General features: G+C 49.6%; 10 protein-coding genes across 10 annotated transcripts; 6 read left to right on the top strand and 4 right to left on the bottom strand.

The window, feature by feature from the left end:
• Nucleotides 1-1,029: 1,029 nt before the first annotated feature.
• N7498_007049 (uncharacterized protein) lies at nt 1,030-2,171 on the top strand (the record flags this gene model as incomplete). The annotated part of the gene is made up of 3 exons (XM_058454111.1): nt 1,030-1,109; nt 1,458-1,660; nt 1,729-2,171. 3 exons carry the CDS (start codon nt 1,030-1,032, stop codon nt 2,169-2,171), a joined length of 726 nt encoding a protein of 241 aa, XP_058306360.1.
• Nucleotides 2,172-3,906: 1,735 nt separating this feature from the next.
• On the top strand, nt 3,907-4,476 carry N7498_007048 (uncharacterized protein; the record flags this gene model as incomplete). Its single annotated transcript, XM_058454110.1, has 1 exon — nt 3,907-4,476. One exon carries the CDS (start codon nt 3,907-3,909, stop codon nt 4,474-4,476), a length of 570 nt encoding a protein of 189 aa, XP_058306359.1.
• A 343-nt stretch (nt 4,477-4,819) lies between these two features.
• Nucleotides 4,820-5,328, bottom strand: N7498_007047 (alpha/beta hydrolase; the record flags this gene model as incomplete). Its single annotated transcript, XM_058454109.1, has 2 exons — nt 4,820-5,140; nt 5,176-5,328. 2 exons carry the CDS (start codon nt 5,326-5,328, stop codon nt 4,820-4,822), a joined length of 474 nt encoding a protein of 157 aa, XP_058306358.1.
• A 1,370-nt stretch (nt 5,329-6,698) lies between these two features.
• On the top strand, nt 6,699-7,597 carry N7498_007046 (SH3 domain-containing protein; the record flags this gene model as incomplete). The annotated part of the gene is made up of 4 exons (XM_058454108.1): nt 6,699-6,731; nt 6,788-7,205; nt 7,260-7,490; nt 7,542-7,597. 4 exons carry the CDS (start codon nt 6,699-6,701, stop codon nt 7,595-7,597), a joined length of 738 nt encoding a protein of 245 aa, XP_058306357.1.
• Nucleotides 7,598-8,829: 1,232 nt separating this feature from the next.
• Nucleotides 8,830-12,397, top strand: N7498_007045 (ankyrin repeat domain-containing protein; the record flags this gene model as incomplete). The annotated part of the gene is made up of 3 exons (XM_058454107.1): nt 8,830-8,925; nt 8,995-9,523; nt 9,576-12,397. The coding sequence occupies 3 exons, from the start codon at nt 8,830-8,832 to the stop codon at nt 12,395-12,397; spliced, it is 3,447 nt and encodes a 1,148-aa protein (XP_058306356.1).
• A 799-nt stretch (nt 12,398-13,196) lies between these two features.
• Nucleotides 13,197-14,430, top strand: N7498_007044 (AIM24 family protein; the record flags this gene model as incomplete). Its single annotated transcript, XM_058454106.1, has 5 exons — nt 13,197-13,236; nt 13,295-13,312; nt 13,362-13,736; nt 13,806-14,155; nt 14,212-14,430. The coding sequence occupies 5 exons, from the start codon at nt 13,197-13,199 to the stop codon at nt 14,428-14,430; spliced, it is 1,002 nt and encodes a 333-aa protein (XP_058306355.1).
• Nucleotides 14,431-15,188: 758 nt separating this feature from the next.
• Nucleotides 15,189-16,415, bottom strand: N7498_007043 (translation initiation factor eIF2 subunit beta; the record flags this gene model as incomplete). The annotated part of the gene is made up of 4 exons (XM_058454105.1): nt 15,189-15,355; nt 15,405-16,019; nt 16,095-16,200; nt 16,404-16,415. The coding sequence occupies 4 exons, from the start codon at nt 16,413-16,415 to the stop codon at nt 15,189-15,191; spliced, it is 900 nt and encodes a 299-aa protein (XP_058306354.1).
• A 254-nt stretch (nt 16,416-16,669) lies between these two features.
• Nucleotides 16,670-17,215, top strand: N7498_007042 (uncharacterized protein; the record flags this gene model as incomplete). The annotated part of the gene is made up of 2 exons (XM_058454104.1): nt 16,670-17,053; nt 17,112-17,215. The coding sequence occupies exons 1-2, from the start codon at nt 16,777-16,779 to the stop codon at nt 17,213-17,215; spliced, it is 381 nt and encodes a 126-aa protein (XP_058306353.1). The 5' UTR covers nt 16,670-16,776.
• A 390-nt stretch (nt 17,216-17,605) lies between these two features.
• Nucleotides 17,606-18,425, bottom strand: N7498_007041 (alpha/beta hydrolase; the record flags this gene model as incomplete). Its single annotated transcript, XM_058454103.1, has 2 exons — nt 17,606-17,941; nt 18,012-18,425. 2 exons carry the CDS (start codon nt 18,423-18,425, stop codon nt 17,606-17,608), a joined length of 750 nt encoding a protein of 249 aa, XP_058306352.1.
• A 920-nt stretch (nt 18,426-19,345) lies between these two features.
• N7498_007040 (uncharacterized protein) lies at nt 19,346-21,136 on the bottom strand (the record flags this gene model as incomplete). The annotated part of the gene is made up of 3 exons (XM_058454102.1): nt 19,346-20,658; nt 20,718-20,769; nt 20,849-21,136. 3 exons carry the CDS (start codon nt 21,134-21,136, stop codon nt 19,346-19,348), a joined length of 1,653 nt encoding a protein of 550 aa, XP_058306351.1.
• Between the last annotated feature and the right edge of the window lie 1,491 nt (nt 21,137-22,627).

The following is a 22,627-nucleotide window of genomic DNA, read 5'->3' as shown; positions in this document are numbered from 1 at the left end:
CACGTCTTTGCCCCGCTTCGTCGGCTAGCCTGGCTTGGCTAGCAAGAAAGGTGAATGGCGAGTAAGGGGTAGAACTGCGGGAAGGAATTGTCATTTATTCAACCGATTATGAGGCAGCAAGTATCGTTTGCCTCGTACCGCATGTTGTCGATACGTTGCATCAATCAGCTAGTGTGGTTGATCTTCAATTCTTACGCCAGAAAAGCAGCTCCGGTATGGGTGCGCCACGGCTTAACCGTCTTTCACCCCGCGACCATCATTTTCGTCGAGTTCAGACGGAATACAGAATTTATAAACGCAGCGGTCCTGGATCCGTGGCGCATCCATAGGGGAAGCGGCATGGGGGCGCTGGAAGGCACGAATACCTCATAATACATGCGCTATCTGTACTACGGTGCATGCGGCTGAATTATGGGTTGCATCCACAGTTCCTCCTACAAAAGATCCCTCCATGACCAAAGTACATTAAGGCATACAGTTAGGATTTCTCGGCTTGTCCCAAGATATACGCCGAACGTTCTGAGCGAGTTGCTCAGCACGAATGTTTAATCTCAAGTACACTTAGATCTCGACCCACTTCAAAAGCTTAACATTTCTTGTGTCTTCGCAACAGTATCGGAGCCGGTCATTCTGTCAAATCTCATCAGCGGGCATCCCCGACTCCTTCGGGGCCTGAGTGTCTGGCATGACTCGCCCATAGACCCACAACGGACTCACTTACCTGTTAAGGCATGCGGCATAGAGGCTTTGCAGTAGGGAAGCTACATGGCCCCCAAACTATCCCCAAATGATCCACATCTCCGGGAAAACAAACTGGCGAATGGCAACTGATCTGCATGCTACGAAGGCTTAGAACGTGATTGATTTGATATACGGGTCCATTTTTAGCAGGTGTTTGACGTGCTCTAGTTCTACAAAACCTTGCGTTGTTGCCCCTTACCTTTGCCGCAAACCGCCCATAACAGCGCCAATTCAATATGCAACCGACCAAACAGACTGAGCAACTAGCGCAAGCTCCTACCAGTCCACATGAACCAGCAAGCGAATCACTTGTACACGCTGACGCAGCCGATGAGAATCATCTACGGAAAGTCCAAAAAAGACCATCTGTATGGAAGCTAGTGTCGAGTTTATTTGTGTGGGAGCTACTGGCTATCTGTCTAGCCACAGCCCTTTTGATCGCCATTATTGGAGTTTTAGCCTTCCATAATCATCACCCTCAACCCAACTGGGGGTACATGTCACTTAACTCCTTGATATCGTGGTTGAGTACTATCTCCAAAGGATGTGTCTTATTCGCTATTAGCGAGAGTCTAGGACAACTGAAGTGGCTGTGGTTCACCCAGAAGTCGCGGCCCATGTCTGATTTGCGAACTTTCGATGGAGCTAGTCGAGGTCTTTTTGGCAGTCTGGAGCTGGTTTGGAATTTACGTGCAAGGTGTGTAATTCCCTTGTAGCCTTTCTACGGCTGATCACTCATGGTGTGGACATTTCGCTACTGCGGGGGGTCTGGCCGTCATTCTTGCGCTCGCTTTCGACCCCTTCACCCAGAACCTTATTCACTATTACCCTAAGCTCATGCCCGATTCCTCGCAAACAGCGATTGTATCAAGAAACTCTGTGTACGACGCCCTCGGCGCAGAATATGGCATGGGAGGAGGTATGTCGAAAAGCGCTCCTCCAGTCATGAATGTCGCTCATCAGGACGCATACTACAGAGTTATGTAGATCCAGCACTCAAAGCCAACTTCTACAATTCGGTATTCAACAGCGACTCATCGAAGCCATGGTCAATTCCTAGTTATACGTGCAGCACTGGAAATTGCACATGGGATCCGATCTCTTCACTGGAGATGCAGGCCGTATGTTCTAATGTTACAGAATACTTGAACTTCCAATGCCACAATGTCACAGACGGTGTTGAATGGGCTGGCTCCCGCAACTGCTCTATCTATCTTCAATATAATTCCACAATGAGCCAAATCTCTGCCACATTTATTGAGAACTCACCATTGGCTACCGCTATCGTTGCAGGCATGAGCGAACTTGCTATCATCCACGAAGAAACCCCTTTTGGCCACTTCCATATTATCGCCCCCGATCAGTTAGTCGAGGAGGATACTATTGGATCCGAATTCACATCCTCCACCAAATGGCAAGCAATGGAATGATGCATCCTCCAACCCATAGTCCGAAGACTTCGCCCAGCAGTCACTGGTGGCATCTACCACCAAGACACATTATCTGTCTGGAAGCACGGTATTTTCTCCGAAACGGCGCCCGGGTACTGTCTTCACCCTCCTTGGGGACCGGAAATGGGCATTGAGAAAAATACAACTTTTCTGATTTCAGCACCAACAATTGGTACAATGGATAACTTCTTTGCGAATTTCTTTGCAGGCAGCGTGTCTTCAAGTCTGGACAGGACTATTTTCCTTCCGGTTCAGGGTTCTGTATATGCCAGCGCCGATTTCATGCAGTCCATCGGAGTCTCGAACATCACCGGCTGTACGGGCATAGGCATCGAGAAACTCCGCTGTGCTATGGAGAACGCCGCTGCTGCAATTTCAAAAACATTTCGGGACTCGACACCGTCTTCGTGGCCTGGTATAGAATCGAACTCTACCGCCGTGGGCCAGGCAATGACGAACATGACGTTTGTTGCTGTGCATTGGCAATGGCTTGCTCTCCCAGTTCTAGTATGGCTGCTAGGTATTATTACCTTGATAGGTACCATGTTGAAGAGTCGAAGAGCCATGCTTCCCATGTGGAAAAACAATGTGATGCCATTGTTATACATATACGAAGGGAGCCAGGACGAAAAGCCCTCGGCGGATGGGAAACTTGAACATGACACGAGAGTGAGATTGTATGATTTTGGAGGTAAGATCATGCTAGGTGAATGATCCACCCATCGAAACAAGAAGCGATTTGCAGAGAATCCAGGCCAAATCAGGCAGAACAAGGTGTTTAATGGGTATTTAATGGCGCCTATAGGCGTTCTATAGGCGGATAGCGGTAGGACTGACCACACGGGGGGCGCCTATGGGCAGGCCGTGAGCCGGACCATTGGTCCCAGGGTTAATGTCGATATCTACATGGGAGAGGTACTTAATGATAACTCATTCGCGTTTAAACCAGACGAACCCCAATATCCCGGCAGATCATGTTTCCTCGAGTCCACGCTCAACTAAACTTCGGGTGTTCAGTTTATGTGGTTCCAGAATTTTCCATTTGCTAGCATAAGGGATAACTTTATTTCCATGGAGAGTGATTTTGATGACGAACTGCGCCACAATCTTATGAGGTTTGGGGGCATCCATAACACCTGGGCAGCATCATTGATGTGGTAAATTCCGCCGAATTCGCGCAACTGAGAAATCGCGTTGGTAATTGTCGACAAGTGGATGTGTTTGTTGTGGGTCTGCGAATCTGTGGCGCACGTAGAGGGGGTGAACAGCCAGTCTCTCGAAAATAGATCCTTATGTCTAAACAAATCAAGGCGAAGGATAACTATGCTGCCTACAGATAGAACGTGGCCTAGAATCGATAAACGAGATCCAAGAATGCCAAGGCAGCGCCAAGGATTCCCGCCAGGACTCGGATTCGGTTCTGTCAGCACATCGGACGACGCTGACAAATTGCACTAGATAACTAATGTACCGGAACTAGTTCCGTTGCCAGCTGGGGCTTTATGCCATCTGCTAATGTTGCTGCGCATCGGGTCTCAGTCGATCTTGATCGTTTCCTTGGGTCCACACCATTTACATCGACAGCACTCAAGGCTTGCTGTGAATGTTTATTATAAAGATAGTGCTTCATATCCTGCGAGACCAATTAAAATTGTTTGGCTTTCAGCCTTCTTCCTACTTCTATCAGCGCCACAGAGTCCGCTCAGCAGCACCCATGTCTCTCCGCTCGCGCCTCTCTTTCGTATTACTCTTCGCATTTCAAATCGCATTTCAAATCGCAATCGCAGCACCCTCCCACTCTGGCTATGCACAGCGCAACTATCACGAACGAATACCAACCGATGGGATAGAAGCCATATCCTCGCTTCTACCTGCTCAATCTCGAAAAGCCAACCATGACCTAGAGGCAAACGGACTTTTACGGGCTTATGTTCAACAACCGGGAATAATCTTGCATGGGAAAGATGACCGAGAAAAGCAAATTTCACTTTGTGAAGCTGGAATTGTTTCCGCTTGTCGGTATTCCATTGAGGCAGCACAATCAGAGCCTGAGCCTGACTCTTTAGCGGCGACCGAGAAAGTCCACGCAGAGACGTCCGACCTCGCGTTGGCTCTGAACATGCCCATCCCGGAGAATCAAGATGGTAGTAACGAAATTCGATTATTTCCTTCTGCTGGCTTCCTGGTGGTCTCTTGTGCTGTAGTCTGCGTTATCACTGTTGTTCGACGATTTGTGCCTACCATTCCTTCGGTCCAGAGCAAAGAGAAAGCCCAGCGTGCTTGAAAATCTTGGGGCATGAGGTCTCATTTGGGACGGCTATTATACGAATTCGGTACGATTTTATTCTTTGCAATTTTAGATTCATTGCCTCAATTATAGACATGCCGGAATTTTCTAGGCCCAATCCATTACACCACAATGCTAGGAGACGGTAAATTGGGCTCCAAAAATAGCTAGTTTTGACGCCATTTAAGCGTCCTGTTTTCTTTGTCACTTTTTAATTGCGAGAAGTTTTCCTGTAAACAAGCCAAGTTGAAGGGGCGGTTGCCCAGACGGTTTAATTATCTAGCCTGGACGCGAATTAAACCCTCCCCCCTCCCCCTCCCCCTCTATATACCGAGCCTAATCAAATCGAAGCCAAGGCCGTCTTGATAACTTCCATGACTTTCTGAGGTTGACTTAATTGGGCGAGGTGACCTCCATTGCACCTTTCAATCTTGCTGTTTGCAAGCATTGCCAATTTTTCCTGTAGTGTAGCCGGCAGGAGCTTATCTTCCTCGCATATCAGGTACGTACTTGGAACATCCTTCCAACCGGTATATGACACCACATCATCCCATCCCTGGGCGGGCTGCGGCCGAAGTTCAGCCAGCCATTTTGCCTTTTCCTCTTCGGGGATGTCATTGAAAAGCAGGAGCTCCGGCTGTGCACAGTAGGAGGCCCCTCCCTGATCCACAAAAAGATTAGCAGTCTATAAATGACCATAGAGACGAGAGTGTCTACCTCTATGACAGCGAAAGGCAACGGCTGATGCTGATAGCCGACCGGGAACACTGCCCCAGCTATGAAAACAATCCCGATGACCCCGCCACACTCTCCTTGCTCCTGGCGCTCTTTTTTGGTCAGCCCCTCCATAGCCTCGCTTCCAATCCAATAAAGCCACCAGCGGAGTGCAGTGCTAATAGTACATCATCGCCTCGGTGCACAAGTTGCTGAATATGATTCCGCACAGCCGCGATGTCGTCTTTCATCGTTGGATTCCCAGGTGACGTGGTCCCCGTACTAGGGAGAACTGCAGTCGCGGTTATGAAGCCATCCGCAGTGAGAAGAGAGGATATAGGGCCGAACACTGATGCTCCCTCCCAAATTCCAGGAACGAAAGAATAGTAGGTGCCATTTATGAGAGGTCACTAATGAGATAGACAGTACGAATAAGATCTGAAAAGAAATGGGATCGAGCCTCAACTTGAAGGGTTGAAATCAATTAATAAGTCCTCGCTTACGCAGTCAGCTTTTAGGCTGGCCTTGGCATTTCCAGCGTTTTGTTGGTCTGGGGATAAGCATCGACGGCGTTTATGTATGTAAGCTTATGCAACCCCTCCTCCAGACTGGATGAATTCATAGTTTGTTGGTTCGAAACGTCACATTTCCCTTAGCTTATAGTAAATGCCAGGGTTAGCTTCGAAAGATGGCACGGAATGAAGCTGTTGTCCGCGAATGGAACTCGTTCGGAAACAACTCTTCTCTTGGTACGACCGACTCCGTTTCCACTGAGTGCGCTCATTGCCAGTCCAACGGGAGACCAGCCAGCTCGATGTTTCATTTATCCGGCTGACGTGGATGGGCCTATAATTCAAATTCTTATTATTTCTTCCAGTTTCACATGTTATCTACATCCTCCAACCAACCCCTGCACTAATACAATCGGGGAACCTGCTTCTTTTCACGCCGAGGTTTAAATGAGACAGCAACGTCGAAAATGTTGGTATATGTGATTTATTTGCGTTTCCTGTCACGATTCCATTTCAATTGAAACTTGACAGGTTACAAGGCGACTTCAAGTGTGACCTAAAGATTGACAGCAGGATCTTTCAATACAATACGGTAAACTACTGTCCATTCTGTATTAGTCGTGGTAATATTAGTTATACTGATACGGTCACCATGATATTAATAAAAATCCTTCTTTTCGCAATTCCTTTTGCTTCTTGTGGGTTATTTTCGATTACGTACGTAGAGTATAACTAATTTCCTTCTGGTGCTTATCTACGGAGCAAAATCAGCACTGGTGGTGAGAGCAGCGCATAAAGTGGACATTGGGGGCTATGCGACTCCATGTGCCAGCAACCGGGGCCGACTTCCATCTCTGCCAAGTCGCCCGTTTCCGCTGTCTCGTCTCTTCCTCTACCCTTTCGTTTCTCTCTGCGGCACTTGCCAATCTCTATCAAACCTCGACAAGCTCATCTCAAGGGTACCTCGATATGGCGAGCGAGCTCACCTCCGCCATGACCACCCGGTCGCTACGCATCGTCCGGAACGTACGTCTTCCACGGTACCTGCACGTTTCTAAGTGACTGACACAGGATGGAAACAGGAGCTAGAGTTCTTGGTCGACACTTCTATCATTACTCCTTCGCAGCTCAACTCGATTCTTTCGCAACTGCCCGACGAGGCCGACGCCCGCGCTGCCCTGGCTCGCCAGCAGCCGCGACAGACCTCACCATTGCAGCCAGCGCCCCTGCCCGAACCTGTTCAGCCTGTTCCCACACAGCTCCCTCAGGCTCCATACTCACCCCCTACTACACAAATGTCCAATACCTCGTTCAATGAGAAGGCTCAGCTTCACAACCAATATGCCTCCCCGTCTCCGCAGCCCCCGCCCGCCTACCCTCAAGTCCCGCCTATCCTCTCTCTCGCCACGGCCTTGTATGCCTATACCCCTACCGACGCCGGCGATTTGGCGTTGTCGCCGAATGATCGCGTCCAGGTGATCGAGCACATGAACGACGACTGTATGTTTCGCCCGCATGGCTAAGTTGGGACCAATACTGATGATATGTTTACAGGGTGGCGCGGTCGTAACGAGCGGACTGGCATGGAGGGTATCTTCCCCAGGGCCTACGTGAACGTCATTGATGAGAAGGCTGCGGCGGCCATGCCTCCTCCTCAATCCAGCTACGGAAACATGCCCTTGGATGTCAGCCAGAGTGGATCTTCCGTGAACCCGAGCGACCCGGCTCAGAAGAGCAAGTTTGAACAGGGTGGCAAGAAATTCGGCAAGAAGCTTGGCAATGCTGGTATGTATCCCCTCGAGGTGGTGAAATAGTGATTTCTAACTCTGCATACAGCGATTTTCGGCGCCGGTGCTTCTGTTGGCTCCAACATTGTGAACAGCATTTTCTAATTGCAATCTCATCGGTTCTGAATTTCTTATCTTTCGGCTTGCTGGAAACAGAAATCGGCTTTTTCACCTCTCATTGAAACGGCGTTGGTGGTTTGATTATGCTCGGGATGGTTAATGAGGCTCGAAAACGAAGCCCGCTCTCAGGCCAATACTCTATTTTGGTTGTATCACACATTTTTCAAGGTTTATATTTATAGCTTTTTGATATCTGTGATCTAGAACAGGAAGAAGTCAGTCTTGTGATTTACCAATTCCCGGCGATCCCATGTAATGGTCGTCAATTTTTGAACAACTTTCCTCAGTAGAACAAGAAGCTTCCGGTCTTGGTAGGAGCAATGTGCGTCCGCAATCAAATGGCAGTGGTCCGTGATATAAGGTAAATTCTCCGAGTAACAATGCAATAAGCACCTTAGTGCCATTTTTTCGAGCGGCCTGATAAAGCCTTTGTGCTTCAGAGCTTACCCCCGGTCTCTATTGTTGGCCCCGGTCTCAGCTCCTTTGTCAATAGCCAATGCTACTGATAGTTACTCTAGCTTCATGGGACTTTCGCCGGATATTCTGCTGCCTTCGCAGCTGAGACAGCATGAGATTAAACCCGAGGATTATGAAGATCGGCATCAGGATATACCCACTCTGAGAGACAGATGAAAAAGATCCTTATGAATCCGGTTAGTTGTCAAAATGAAATAGTCACGACCACAACCTAGTGTTCCAAGGCCAGTTTAGGTGAAGCCGCACCCAGTCACTATACTGTCAAAACCTGGCCTTTCAGATAATTCCGGGACAAGGCAATCCACACGCGAAATTAATGAGAGCAAACACGCTTGCGAGTCAAGAAAAAGCCACCAACACATTCTGCAATTTGTTACTTGTCCCCAAGAGTGCACGGATCTAGACCCACCATCCGTGCCGCCCCCTCCATGCGGGCCGTGACAAGCGCACCGGCATGGGAGGGTACTTCACCAGCACAGCGCTTACACGCATCCACTGGGTAGTTTAGTGGTTTCAACTCTAGACGAAAATAGTGACAACCTCCCGGAATCGTGACATGATTTGCTCTGCTGATTGACCAGGGTTGTAAGCAAGGTGAACGCCCCACCGAGCACTCTCCATTTCGATCAGCATGGGCGGAGGTTTGCTGGGGCTGGAGTTCTTAAGAATGGGCTCTGTTTCTGTGTTTTTTTAGATGGATAAGTCACCATAATGAGCATTTAATATGCTATTAAGTTGTCATGCATTTACATTTATTGTTTATATTTGTTCTGGTGCCTATCGTTTTGGCCGATGACGACTGGGAGGATTTTACGAACAACCTTGCGACAGATTTGGTGAGTAGGAAGGATAGACATCTGTCCAGAAGAAGAAGCTCTTGAGCGCTAATATATAGTAATTTTAAGGCCCCTTTAATCACTCTGTTTGGCACACGACTCACCAAACAATTTCTCTCCGAGTCAGTCGATCTTGTTGATAACGTTATTTTCGCGCTTTCACCTCTGGGAGTCTTGACGACGGTCGTCTCCGTCATCCGAGTCTGTGGTGGATCCTCCCTTCGTGCTTTTATCGGACGCGCACAAGAAGGGCCCGCAGACGCTGAAAGCGAGTTGTTGCCATGTGTATCAGAGTCCACAGCGGAGCTCTTCAACGATCGTGGTATCTCGCGGGTCTTTGGACGGCCAAAAGTCTTGGAGATTGTGGCCTGGGAGAATGATACGGTCAAAGATGGTGAGCGGTCTGTGGAGTTTGGGACTCTTCTGGATGCTGTGAGGAAAGGCGCTTGGTCTAAGAAGGGGAAGGGACTTTCCACCGAGGACTGGTGCCGGTTTCCTGAAGTTGGTATTCCAAACCTGTCTTTGAACAAAGGCATTAAGAGGAGGGATCAGCGCTGGTTTTATTGTGCTGCTATACTTGGATCTATTTTGCAGACTGGTGAGCAAACAATAACAGAAATATCCGTTAATGGGAAAGTTGACCGTCTCAGGTGTCGTCGTTTATGCCGCTCTCACAGTATTTATTTTCCCGGATACTTTCAAGAACAACGGAAAAGCTGTGTCTAGCTACGCATTCCCATTCTTTATCATCGGGACGACATTCTTGTTCGTCGGGATGTTTTTCTCCGCGGTGATCATCGAGCGATCCTCAAAGCAATATTATCTCGAGCCAAACAAGCCAAGCAATCTATACTGGCTCCAACCCGGAGATCAAGAGGTGGGAGACCAGGTATTTGGCGCATTTTTGGCCGTGAAAGAGGCTCCAGACTTCTACATCAAGTCGGTTCGAGATCGTAGATTTGATGGCCAGAATGTCAAAATCTACTTGACCATCTTTTTTACAATTCTAGGGTTCATCTTCCAATTTATTGGACTCCGCGGGCTCCATGCCTCTGTCATTCTGGCCTCGCTTGGAGCTACACTCGTCATGTCCGTGTTACGAACCTGTCTTCGGACAGAGCGAATGGGACCAGACGAGAACAAATTGAAAGAAGACCGGGAATTGACAGCGCATAAGCAGCAAGAGCTCGACTTTTTTGCATTTTATCTCGAGGAAGTTGAGTCTTTTGATATGATCACTCCTTTCTCTGGTGATCTTTCACCGGATGACGCTTCTCTGGAGCAGACCGATGACTCGGACAAAGCTCTGGCGAAGCACTTGATTCAAACAAGAATACGGCTGGCCGAGCTCACCTCTAGGTCAGATGATGGCTCAACCGTTGCGTGGGATGACATGCCGATCCGTACGGTAGCCCATAACCTCGCTCGAACAATTGAGGCCACAATGGACCTAATTTCAAGCTGGGGAATCGATTTCGGCAAATCCTTTGATTTTCCACTTGCCTTTGAATGCCAATCAGCGTCTCCAAAATATAGGACTCCATCACAAATAACATACCCAATCAGCATCTCAAGATGCGGCGATGCCCTTAGATGGCGCGTGAATCCACATGAGCTTGAAGCCATCCTAGGCCTGTGGACGTGGTCACTCTACAAGTCAGACAAAGAGTGGCGGACGCCACTCAGTCGCCTTGTCGGGCTCGATGAGGCAGAGGCGGAGAAAGTTGAAATGTATCTTTATTTCCACAAGTGGATATTCCGGCAAACGGAGGCAAAGATGGCATCTCTCAAAACAATGGACTCTTCACGTCGTCTATTTGGATTTGAATCGGATGTATTTGCATACGAAAGGGATCTTCTGGTGGTTACGACAGAGAACGACCTTCAAACTATGGCAGCCCAAGACGTCTACACTCGTTTTATCCAGAGTGCTTTTAGTCAACTCACCAAATTGGGTGGAGAAGTAGATGTGAGTGTGGGGCTTCATGGTGCTTATGTGGCCCAGAACAGCCGTATTAATGAGTTTGTACACTGCTTTGAAAGCTGCAGTCTGGGCTCCCGAGAAGATGCATTACTGTGCATAATTCCTGCGCTGAAATATAATCGCCTATTGCCAGCTCTGGCAGCCGAGTGCACCAGCATCAGAAAGCGCACAGAGAGATTCATTCTAGAAAATGAGTGGGCAGAGGCATTCCGCCTTGTGGAATGGATCTGCAAGCGGTCGGTGGGCGTCGAATTGGAATACTCCGTCTACGAACTTGGACATCTCTGTCGTCTAGCTTTGTTGTCAAACGACAAGCTTGCGCAACGGGAGGGATTCAAGCATACGTGCAGACTCCTCGAGTCAGACCCCCGAACAGATTTCCTGAGAGCACAAAGGATGCCTCTGCCCTCAAACTGGTCACAATCTCTGAACATTCAACAATGGTGGCAATTGTTTTCCAAGCAGCTCGGATGGGTGGCATGGCATATTTCGATCAATGTGCCTGGTATGGATTGGATGCAGCCTGAACTCAGGAGAATCAACATCCAACAAGACTTGTCTTTGCCACCTGGAACAAGCCTTGACGCAGAGGAGACACGTATTGGTGTGCGCGCTATGCAAGAATGGCTGACGTTCAACCATATCGACTTCGAACGGGAATACACAGACACCGAGGATAGTCTAGGCTACTCCTGGGCTCTCCAGGGAGGATTTAACGCTTTAATATATTTTTTACTCGTGCGATTGGTAGAGTTGGGTGCAGAATGCCCAACCCTCATCCAGTATGCCTTCGCCCTCTCAGCCAAATGCCGCTCGGATCGGGGCATTCAAGTTCTCCAGCGACGCCATGCTGACATTGATACTCTCAATGATAACAAAGCCTCGGCTTTGATGGAAGTCGTTGTTCTTGGGGACCTTGGAGCTGTTAAAACCCTCCTTGCGAATGGAGCAAACCCCAATGGAAATGAAAGAGTCCTGGATAAGAGACCATTGATAATAGCTGCCATGATGGGATACACGAATATTGTGAAACTCCTCATTCTTGAATATGGCGCTATATTAGACGTGACTGATTCTTTTGGATTATCTGCCTTGTACTGGGCAGTCAGCGAAAATCACCTGGACACCGCCCGCTTCTTACTGTCTCATGGCGCAGATGTTAACAGGGGAGTCGATGGGTCTACACCACTCCATTCTGCCATAACAGGTGCCATAGCGGACAATCAAATGGAGATGGTTCACCTTGTTTTGGAGCACGGGGCTGATGTCAACGCCGCTGGAGAAAACTTGAATCTTCCGCTGATGCGCGCGGCCATTTCGTCAAATGCTGCTCTGCTTCGACTGCTGTTAGACAAAGGGGCTGATGTTTATGCAAGGGATGAAGAAGGGCTTACTGCACTGGACTGGGCACGAAGAAGTGATTGTGAAGAGACTGCGGCTATTTTGGAAGTTGCCATGGGCCATTCATTTTCACGACAATGTAAATAGACCGACTATGATAAATGGAACCTTTGAAGCATGAATCTATAGGTTCCGGTAGTTATTCAAAGGATTAGGCTTTAAAAAAGGCAATGACAAAACTGAGCTCAAACCTGCGGGTACTATACACCTTCCCCTTCTGCTCCTATCAAAAAAGACTCGTATCTGATAACCGTAACCCTGACAATAAGTCCTGTGATCTATAATCAATCTCGCTGATCTTCAGTTCATTCCTGAAATTAAGTCAAGGAGCGGGCAACGCAACGTTTCTTGGTCTTCCTTGGCTGGTTGTCGGCGCTAGGATGCGCGGCCAATGATCGCGAAGTACTCCACTTAGTGCTAATGAGGCTGGCCCATCAGGTTGCGCATGTGCGACTTGTAGGCGCCAGCTGGGATAATCGTGCAGTAGTCCTGTGATACTGCGGCAGGTGATGGCCTGCCAATCTAGCGACTTTTCGATACGTTGATCGCTTCCAACGTCCGCCGAAAACTAATTATAGCCAGGAGGTACCCCGTGCAGAGTCGCAGCTCTTTCTCCCATTTTACGGAGGCCTCATCTGCTATTATCCTTCTACTCGCATTTGATTTTCACTTTCAATTGATCCCGCAACGAGATTGAGGCATTTCTCTCAAGTAAAGTCTGCAGCGTCAGCGTTCATCCCGAGGAAAAAGCCTCTGTGCTCTCACGGTGCCCCTCCCCCGCACCAAGTCCGGTAAGTTGTCTACGCCTGTCGCACTGGCAGCGACAGAACCATTGACAATGTTCCGTATAGAGTTGTAATAGCTTGAAGTGCTGCTCTCTTCAAATATGGCCCAGCAACAGCATTATCCCCCTCCTCCCATGTCGGGTAAGTCTCCAACATCAGTTTCGGAAGGTTCCAGGGGATTTATGCTGATCTTCAACAGCACCGGCACACGTTACATGTATGGATTCCTCAATAACCCACCAGTTGAGTTTCCTAACATTGCATAGCTTTCCCCGGGCCTCCACAAACATCTCCTCCTTCCAATTTCAACTACCCACCCCCGCCGACACAATCCCCTCCCGTGAATACGCACTATCCCGGCCCTCCACCATCAGTTAGCCCGCCTGCAGTGAGCCCACCTCCTAATGAAAAGCAGGCGAATTACTATCAACAAGGCTATCAACAAAATGTTGCTGTTATCCGTCAAAATTCGGCAGTTATGCCAGGCGCACTGCCCCAGGGACAATTCACCGGCGCCACATCGACAACTGAGGATAATGTTGGCACCTTCAACGGAGGCAGTTATCGGATCAGTCACCGTGATGTCAACTCGCTTTTGACATTACAGCTAGCAATGGGCTGCCCATTGACTGCAAAGCCCGGTATGAATGTTTCTTAAAATCCAATATATACTCTTTTTTTGCCAATATTGATTTGTGCCACTGTTACAGGCGTGATGATTGCCATGTCTACAACCATGACCCTCAGAGGAACTGTTTCATTTGGCTGGAAGAAGCTTATTGCAGGTGGTGAAATGACCATGTCGCAATATACTGGCCCCGGTGAACTGCTTATTGCGCCTTCGGTGCTGGGCGACATTGCTGTCCTTCGCATGGACGGCGAACAAGAATGGAAAATCGGAAGGGATGCCTTCCTTGCGTCGACAGCCGCAGTCAAACATAAGTACCAGGCACAAAGTATTGCCAAGGGTGTCTTTTCTGGAGAAGGTCTGTTCATTTACAAGATCACTGGTACTGGGCTGCTCTGGGTGCAAAGCTTCGGCGCAATTATCAAGAAAGATGTAAGACCATTTGAGTCTCGTTTAAAACCACTCTTGCTGATTTTCTCATCTCATAGCTCAAGGAAGGCGAAACCTACTTCATTGACAACGGTCACCTCGTGGGATGGAACTGTAAGTACAAGATCGAGCGTGTTGCTTCTGGTGGAATCATTTCTGGCCTAAGCTCTGGGGAAGGCCTTGCCTGCAAGTTTGAAGGCCCTGGAACGGTTTACCTGCAGACGAGGAACTTGAACGCATTCGCCGGCCAGATGAAGATGAGTACTGCTAGCGGTTAAGGAAACGTAGTCAACCGGTTCAAATGTACGATGGACTGGTTATGTTTGATACGTGCGCCTTTCTTATCATCAGACTCGTGTAAAGCTGCAGTTGGAGCAGGTCTCTATGTCAATTGTCAATAAATTTTAGCATCTTTTCAAAATTCGAAAAGCAGGAGAGGATATGAGGATATGGGTACGAGCCAAGACGACTTCGGAACCAACACCTACCGCGACTCAACCAGGCCTGGCATTCTGATGACACCCCTAATACTCGTGATGGACATTCCAAGATCATCATCAAGACTACTATAACTTTTGCTACAATGAAACGTAACCCCGGAATGAGAACAACGCGCTTGCTACTTCTCCTGTACCTGACGTCTGCGTCAGAGCATCCGGCTAAATACTGGCTCAGAACTTTCCTCAATAGGGCCTGCTCGGGCAGGCCATACTTCATACTCTGGCTCTTCAGCTGCTCCTGGATTCGACCGCTTACAAGAATCATCTTTCATCAAATTGTAGGGAAGAGATTGGCGATAAACAAGTTCTAGGATTCTAGCATAGAGAAAATAATAGGTGGTCATATCAGTCCATTTCATGCCAAACAATTTCTATCCTTCAAATCATTTCTTCATCTCAACCCCCTAATCCTGATAGAAGATATAGTGCCGGGGCCGTATTTTCGTCCGCTAGAGTCCCGAGTAAATGACACACCAGAAAGAAGAGATACAAGAAACTCTCTCCTGAATAAAATGGTAAACCAGTACGGGAACAGTTTAACCAGTGCGCTTTCTGCGGCCGACCTGTCCACGGAAACCAGTCTTGATGGCGGCGACCGAACGACGAGATCCGCAAGAGTTGCAGGTGACGAAGTACAGACGGTTCTCTCCCTTGTTGAGCTCGGTGTCGGGGCTGCGGCAGGTCTTGCAGGTGACGTATTCGACTGGGATATGTTAGAAAAGAAGCACACAAGGGGTCTGGAAGATACGCACCAATATACCGACGGAGGACGGACTCGATACCCTTCTGTTGGAAACGACCCTTGATAACCAGACGACGGCTACCATCGACGGAACCGCTAGTACCCAACTCAGCGAACAAGAACTGCGTGACGTGCTCGTCGGAACGCTTGATGCGCTTGCAGATATCGGCGATGTTGGCGAAAATGGTACGACGGTTGCCTTCACGCAGACACTGGGGCGGGGGAATTTTGTACGACTTGGTGCCGCTGGAAAGCAGGTCGGGGTGGTGGCTCTGGATGAGGGAGAAGAAGCGCGAGACGAGGAGAGCATAGGGGATGGTTTGCGTGCTGTCGTGTTGCCAGATGCCGGTGCCGGCCTCGAGGTCGCCCTCGGGTAGGGGCTCCTCACCCTTCTCCTCCGCATCCTCTGTGGAAACGCCGGCCTCGGCGAGCTTGGCCTCGAAGTCGTTGGAGTCCTTCGCAGGCTTGGACTTCTTCTTCTTTTTCTTCAACGCAGAGGGGTCGAACTCGCCGTCGGCTGCGGGGGTCTCGTCGCCTTCGCCGCCCTCGGTATCCTTGCTCTTCTTGCTCTTCTTCTTTTTGGAGAGGCCCTTGAACATCTCAGTGACCTCGTCGACCTCGTTCTCTGTATGTGGCAATGGTCAGTTAGCGGGTCCAGAGTCCAAATGTGGGGGAATCGAATGGGGGGAGAATTGCATACCGGCGGGCTTCTCAGCAGCCGGTGCGTCTTGGACTTGGCCGTTGGTATCCATAATGACCGAGCCTTCGTCGAATGCGACCGATTTGCGCTGCTTCTGCTCAACTGCCTGTGAGGTGAAAGGCACAAGGTTAGCGGTGGGATAAAAAAAATATTATGAAGGGGAAATAAAAGACGTGGATAGAGATTCGTTCACGAGGACAGGCGATCCAAGCTTCAGACGAGTGCTCTGCTCCACGGGTGACCGAGGGGTAATGTGCAGTCAAAGAAAATGTGGGAGGATCGGAAAAAAAGAACCAGGGTGTGACGTACGGCGTCCGCCATGTTCTGAGGCTGTGAGATGGGATTCACTGCACAGTAGAAGGTGAGATTGACAGGCTTTTGGTATCGCTAGTAATCAAAATTGAGCAAGAGATCGTGGATGTCGAATTTGACGCAGAGCGGCGATATCCACAGCGCTGGAGAGGCGACGGTTGTTATCGCGGGACGGTCATGTGACAATGAGTCAGGTATGGCGAGATCATGTGACCTGACGTTCAACATCACCGTCAAAAGGTTGCGTCGCTGTGAATTATCCATGTCAACATCGCCCATGCTTTGATCTTCCGCAGGGCAGTAGGCAGGCCGCTGCTCCTATTTCTTTCTTTCATTTGCCTCGGCTTTTTTCGATATACATCCGCCCACCATGTCCTCCGCTTCCCCTGCCGGGGACAATCCCTCCTTTTCCTACTCCGCCTACATGGTCCCCTCCACACAGAACACCTATGGCTCGGAGTCCGACGATGATATCGCCTCGCTTCCTTCAGAATCGACCACCGATTCGGACCTAGAAACTCTATCTGATGACTTCTCCGACGCCGAAGCGGAATGGCGGGAAAGCATTGAGCAATTGGAGTTGCTTTTGTCCATGGTCCTTGTGCCTTTTATTGGCAAATATTTTGGAAGGAAATGCGCATACTGGGGTGAGTTCGATTCTGATGTGCTCGTGGGATAGTTTGCTAACCAGGATCTTGCTCGCAGGCTGGACTAGCTTCATGCAATGGAAATACCCGGTCGAGGTCGTCATGAGGAACCCGGCGGCCTTCAAGGCCGCGGGTATCATTGAAGCGGCTGCAACTATCTAAATCGGCTCTTTTACATCTGCATAATTCACCTCACCTGTACGGGCCGGGAAGCATACCTCCGCAACTTGCACCTATAGCCCCAAAACCATCCAGCTGAGAGAACACTTGGCCGATATGCTGCAACACACCTCATCCGGTGTTCAGAAAGAAATAACAGAGTCTCTTTTGTATCCAGTGACCAACCAACACATCGGACTGACAATTCAGATACGAAGCACGGAGAACCCGTACAGAGCTCTTTGCAAATTCCAGTTTCACTTTTCAGATGTTACACCATCGAGATTGTTTGATACCCAATCAAATTATTTGTTTCAAGTAAAGCAAAAGTTTCTACTTTCTCTACAGCGTCTCGTATTCACAAGCCACCGGCTATACCCCATCCGCGTCGTTTCATCCTCTTGGCTCTGTAGCAATTGCATGAATTGCATCGGCCACAGCCTGCGGAGCACTCAGCATCGGGACATGTCCAGCGTCGCACTCATGCGTGCGTATCAACCCCTCCCCAGGCATGGCCGCCATTATCCGCTGCAGGAAAACCGGAAAACATCCATCCTGCATGCAGATAAGGTAATGGCTCGGCACGTCACGGTAGGCTTCGTACGTGAGAGGTGTACAGAAACTCGGCTTAGCATGATGCACAAGCTCTGCGATCTGTTTTGCAGCGGTTTCGTCGTCAAGGTCATTATAGAACCTCTCTCTGGGGGTTTTTGGGTATGTCATGTCACCCTGTAAGTCCAATACATCAGTTCAGCATATACCCAAGGAAAGTAAGCGCCACGTGGTGCATCAATCTTACATCTATTGTCATAGCGGGCTCCAATCCATGTGGCACTGTAGCCTCCGCGCTTTGACCAGCAGCGATCAAAAAGGCCGATATATAGATGAGAGCAACGACACCGCCCTGTTTGCCTAGTGCTGCAAGATCTTTGCGTGCAATCCCCTTTACACATTCTGTGCCAGGGATGCCGGCGTATGAGTGCATAACCACAACGACCTCTTTTCCCTTCGCAACCAGGTCGTTGAGATACACTTGCCGGATGTGTTCTGCATCATCTGCGACAGTCGTTGATAGTGGCCCGCCTGTGGAGAGCAGTTTCATGGTCACCACAGGATAGCCTTGAGTTCGAAGTATATCGGCCACCGCATCGTAAATGTCGGCTTTATGCCAGGCACCTGGGAGGAGAAGAATCGTTGGTTTCTCGGTCGACATGATTAGCAGTAGAAGCGAATTGTGTTCAGGAAGTGTCCTCGGGGGCTCACGGAGATAATAAATAAATGTGCGTTATAATACTAGCGGGGCAGGCCATGTTATTTCCGGTCTCAGCCGCCCTGGCCCCTGCGTGGATCCAATTGAGGCTGAGATACGCTTATGCGTCTATGCGCAATATGACTCAGAGCAACGTGTCAAGCCATACCACTCATTTGTCCAGTGAGCTTGTACTTAGCCTAATGGATCTTATGTTCTCTTGTCGGGTTCTTCGGAATGCATGTCTTGTATTCAGCCCATTATCTCTCGTCCCTACGCCATGGATCAAGACATCAGATCTGTAGCTTATACGGCGCACTTGGATCACGTAACCCAGAATAAAAAATTCCTTGCTCAACTGTCCACTTAGTCTCGCTCGGTCTGTCTTGATGCCTGAATATTCCTCTGCCGGAGGATCACGCGGACTACGCGTGCGGTCATTGGTGAAATCGGGCCGCGGAAAGGCTGTCTTACTTGTTTGGGTGCGGCAATGCTTGATTTCTCCTCGGAATGAAGTACGAATAAAGACGGGCGGCAAGTCTATCAAGTTTGAGAGACTTTATGACATGATAGGTTCCACTATCCTCAGAAGCTTCACTTAGGAATTGCTTCGTTCCTTCATAAAGAAAAATGGCACCTGAATTACTTTAACGGAAGGTTCATTAGAGCATCAAAGCCTTCTAGAATTACGTGAGCATGAGAAAGTACAGAGGTACAGAGTGCGATGTGGTGATGGTGGTAAAAGGGAAGGGTGTTAGAGGTGATATGACGAATCCTTATCAATGCATGATAATCAAAGAAGCATTCATATGGTGCTTGACCAGCGTTCATTCCATGGACCAGCGGCAATGCATTTCCACAATCTCTTCTTGGGAGGTGAATGGTCAGTATAGTTTGTTCTGGCGCCAAAACCCAGGTGGCAATGCGGCATGGCTCTGGACCGGTGGGCCTGCCGATGAAAAAAGCGGCTGCCTCGACCTGATCTCGCGCGCGTAATCTGGAATTTGCTCAGTGCATACTTCACTCGTGGGTAGCATGGGTAACAATTGGCCGCTACTTGAACATTTTACAAGACCTGCTTGTGCATCGTGACAATGAGTAGGGTGTGATGTAGAGTGTGGAATCCCAGAGCCAATGTCTTCATAGAGTAGTGGGTCGATTGGGCCGTAATGCGATATGGCTTGTCTGGCCGGTGGTAAGGAACAGACATCTGCGTGTTGATAGACGAATACTTTCTGCGGAGCGTGATGTCCTTCGGGGCTCTGCCGAGAAGGCGTCAGGTCACCACTTGAAGGTTTCATAATCGCACAAAATTCTGCATGCACAGCACGAAAGAAGACATCATCACTCATATCGGGATGAGCCACATGTGGAATCTCATATGGAGAGAGATTGTCGGGGGCTCTGTCGTTGCAATCACGCTGATATTGCCAGCCGCAAAAGACATCTTGCTCAGGGCTTTTTCTGAGCGCCAAACTTCCTTTTCTCTCCCCTGGTGTGATATTGAGCGATGATATTGAGCCTCTGGATACGCCGCTTTTGAGAATATCCGGGGTTTGTGCGGGGGGCTCTGGCGGGAGATTGAGGCTGGAAGCTCGCCGAAAAGCTGCTTGAATATCACAGGCTTTCGCTTGCCAGGTCGCCTTGCGGGCATCCATAAGTTTCTTCAAGTCTTGAAGAGTGTAGTAATATTTCGAGTCATCGCATCTGTCCGGGCCAGGCTGGGGCGTCGAAAATATGCCAACCTGTAGAATGTTAAGCAAAGGATCCTCCATAACCGGATCGAGCGATGCCATTGCCCAGTCACTCTCAGACCATGTAAATGGCGTAGCGGACTGGCTTCCGTGAACAGCCACTGCTATCTGGTGGTCAGGGCCCCGTTTCGCATCACCGTCAATGGACAATTCCTTCAGTGCGTCGAGACCCGATATCTTGCTGGATGAAAGCCCATAGTGGGGGCTCGTAACGTCAACCCACTTTCTACCACCTAGGTACCGCATGGGACCCCGAGGGCCTGCATCAGTTGCACCCACATCCCGTTGCTCAGGTATATCATTGTTTTGACAATTGAACAATTCCTGGACACAGCTTGCTTCCTTCTGCTTGCTTGGCTGATTGAGGGCGGCTATGGGTTCTAACGTATTCCTTGCTCCCTTCGGCGATAGGAGGTTTGTTTCGGACAAAGGGAAGTTGTAAACTTTGAAATTGAGTAAGTGACTCCCCCATTAGGCATACCTGCAACGTATGATTACTGACCATCGCCAAGTTTGACGGGGTACGATGCTCTGCCCCGGTTGAAGATTCCCAACTTTACGGTATTGGGTTAGCTAAAGAATGTAAAAAAAAGGTTCAGAGAGATATGGCAAGACACTCAGACCGGTGCATACCGTCAGTCTGTTCCGAGCAACATTGGATGCATGAAACCCATCGTTCATGGTTTGCTTCCGGCTTCGGCGTTGTCTTTTGGTCTTATGTTTGTCTGCATTCGATGGCTTCTTGTTCGAAGAGCCTGTTGTCTTGTACTCGTACCGATCTTTCCGAGTTTTGTATCTTGGCTTGCGCTCATATTCATTTCCTGGTTCCGTGACAGGTGGTTGATCTCGAGGATGTTCATCGCGAGTGGGCGACCGTCTCTTTGGCTTGCTAAAACGGGGCCATGGAAGACCCGGGGCCATTTCGGTCGTTTCCAGTTCTGTTGGAAGGCTTGTAAAGGGGTGTGCCTTCCTGGTGGCATCAACATGCGCTGTACCTCCGGGCAGAGGGAGGGGACAGGTACATCGACCACCGCCTGACACTCCTGCACACGATGCGCCTGGGGATTGGCCATCTTCTACCACTCTTGACAGCCACCGATATATCGAGTGGTCAGACTGCTCCATTCTCTATAGGTCGGGAAAAAGGTGGGAGGTGAAAATTGCCATGGAACAAACAAGAAAGTAAAGTGAATAGAGGACGTGCAGGTAGCCCAGCGCGTGTTTTAGGAAGCCGCGAGGGCCATACTTCATGTTGACCTCCTTGTTACCTCGAGATCCCTTGTCTATCATTTTGCAATCCCTTCATTGTAGGCTCCAAACAGCAGACAGCAGGGGTTTCGGGTCATCCGTGACTCGCGCCACGCCGAGCTTCACCGTTCCTCGTCCCGCAGGCTGCTTGCGCAGCAACGAGCAGCCCCGATGAACGGCCAACAGAGCCCCCGATTCGTCGAACGAAAAAGACCACAGGAAGAACTCGCATTGCCACCATCCCAACGCCCGAGATAACTTTCAAACGGCCGGTCAACTCTGAAACCGATCCATGCGCTGATCTTCCCTTTACCTCCCGGAGTCCTGCCGATGTACGGCCCCAAGCGGCATGTGGGCCTGCCTTGCCCCTCCTTCACGGCGTGTATTGGCCGGTGATAATCATTGCGGTCGGACTGGAGCCAAAGCCTGGCAGGGCTCAGCCCGTCTCAGGCGTGTTGCATCGTGCATGTGGGCTAGAACCATCTACTCACAGCCCGAGAACCAAAATAGGGGGCAGGCGACAATGGAATCATCGACGGTGTATACCTAGGTACTCCGTACATCTGGAGCCTTGCATTAGAACACTGTTATGTACGGCCTACACTCTTCAAGCTGAGGTACGCGGTTCCACGGGTCGCGAGTGCGTGGAGGCCCCGCCCATCATGCAATGAGCTCCCAAGGTTCTCACGGTTCTTGCGTTCAAACACCTTTCAATCCAACACGCAGCCCTACCAGGTTGCAGATATTATTGGTCCTCTCAACTGAAGTAACTCGATATCTGCAACGGATGTAGAATGTCTGCGCAGGCAGCTTCCCAAGGCCAACCAAAAGAAAAATAAAGTAAGCGAGGGGCACCGGGCTCAGCATCAGCCGATACCAGCTTAGCGTGGCTCATCAATCAGATCCAGCCTCGGGTAACATTTGATTGATGGAGGACTGGACAGGCCGCCGGGTCCCGAAAATCCATCAGTTCAAGGTTTAGGCGGAACTGGTAAAGGCCAGAAGTACTATCTTGACTGCAAAGGATATTCTGTTCCCCCCCCACCACCATTGTCTAGTCGAAGGAAACCTTACCACCTTCCTCTCTGCGTTGGGTATCCCCTGTCCCTTGTTCGTTTGTCCCAAATACAGCGCCGGTAAGCATCATATTTCTCTTGGAAGCGC

Source organism: Penicillium cinerascens, assembly GCF_028974065.1.
Source record: "Penicillium cinerascens strain IBT 15544 chromosome Unknown contig_9_segment0_segment0, whole genome shotgun sequence".
Lineage (NCBI taxonomy): Eukaryota > Fungi > Ascomycota > Eurotiomycetes > Eurotiales > Aspergillaceae > Penicillium > Penicillium cinerascens.
Note: the sequence above shows the minus strand (reverse complement) of the source record. Positions and strands in the feature narration are given on the sequence as shown.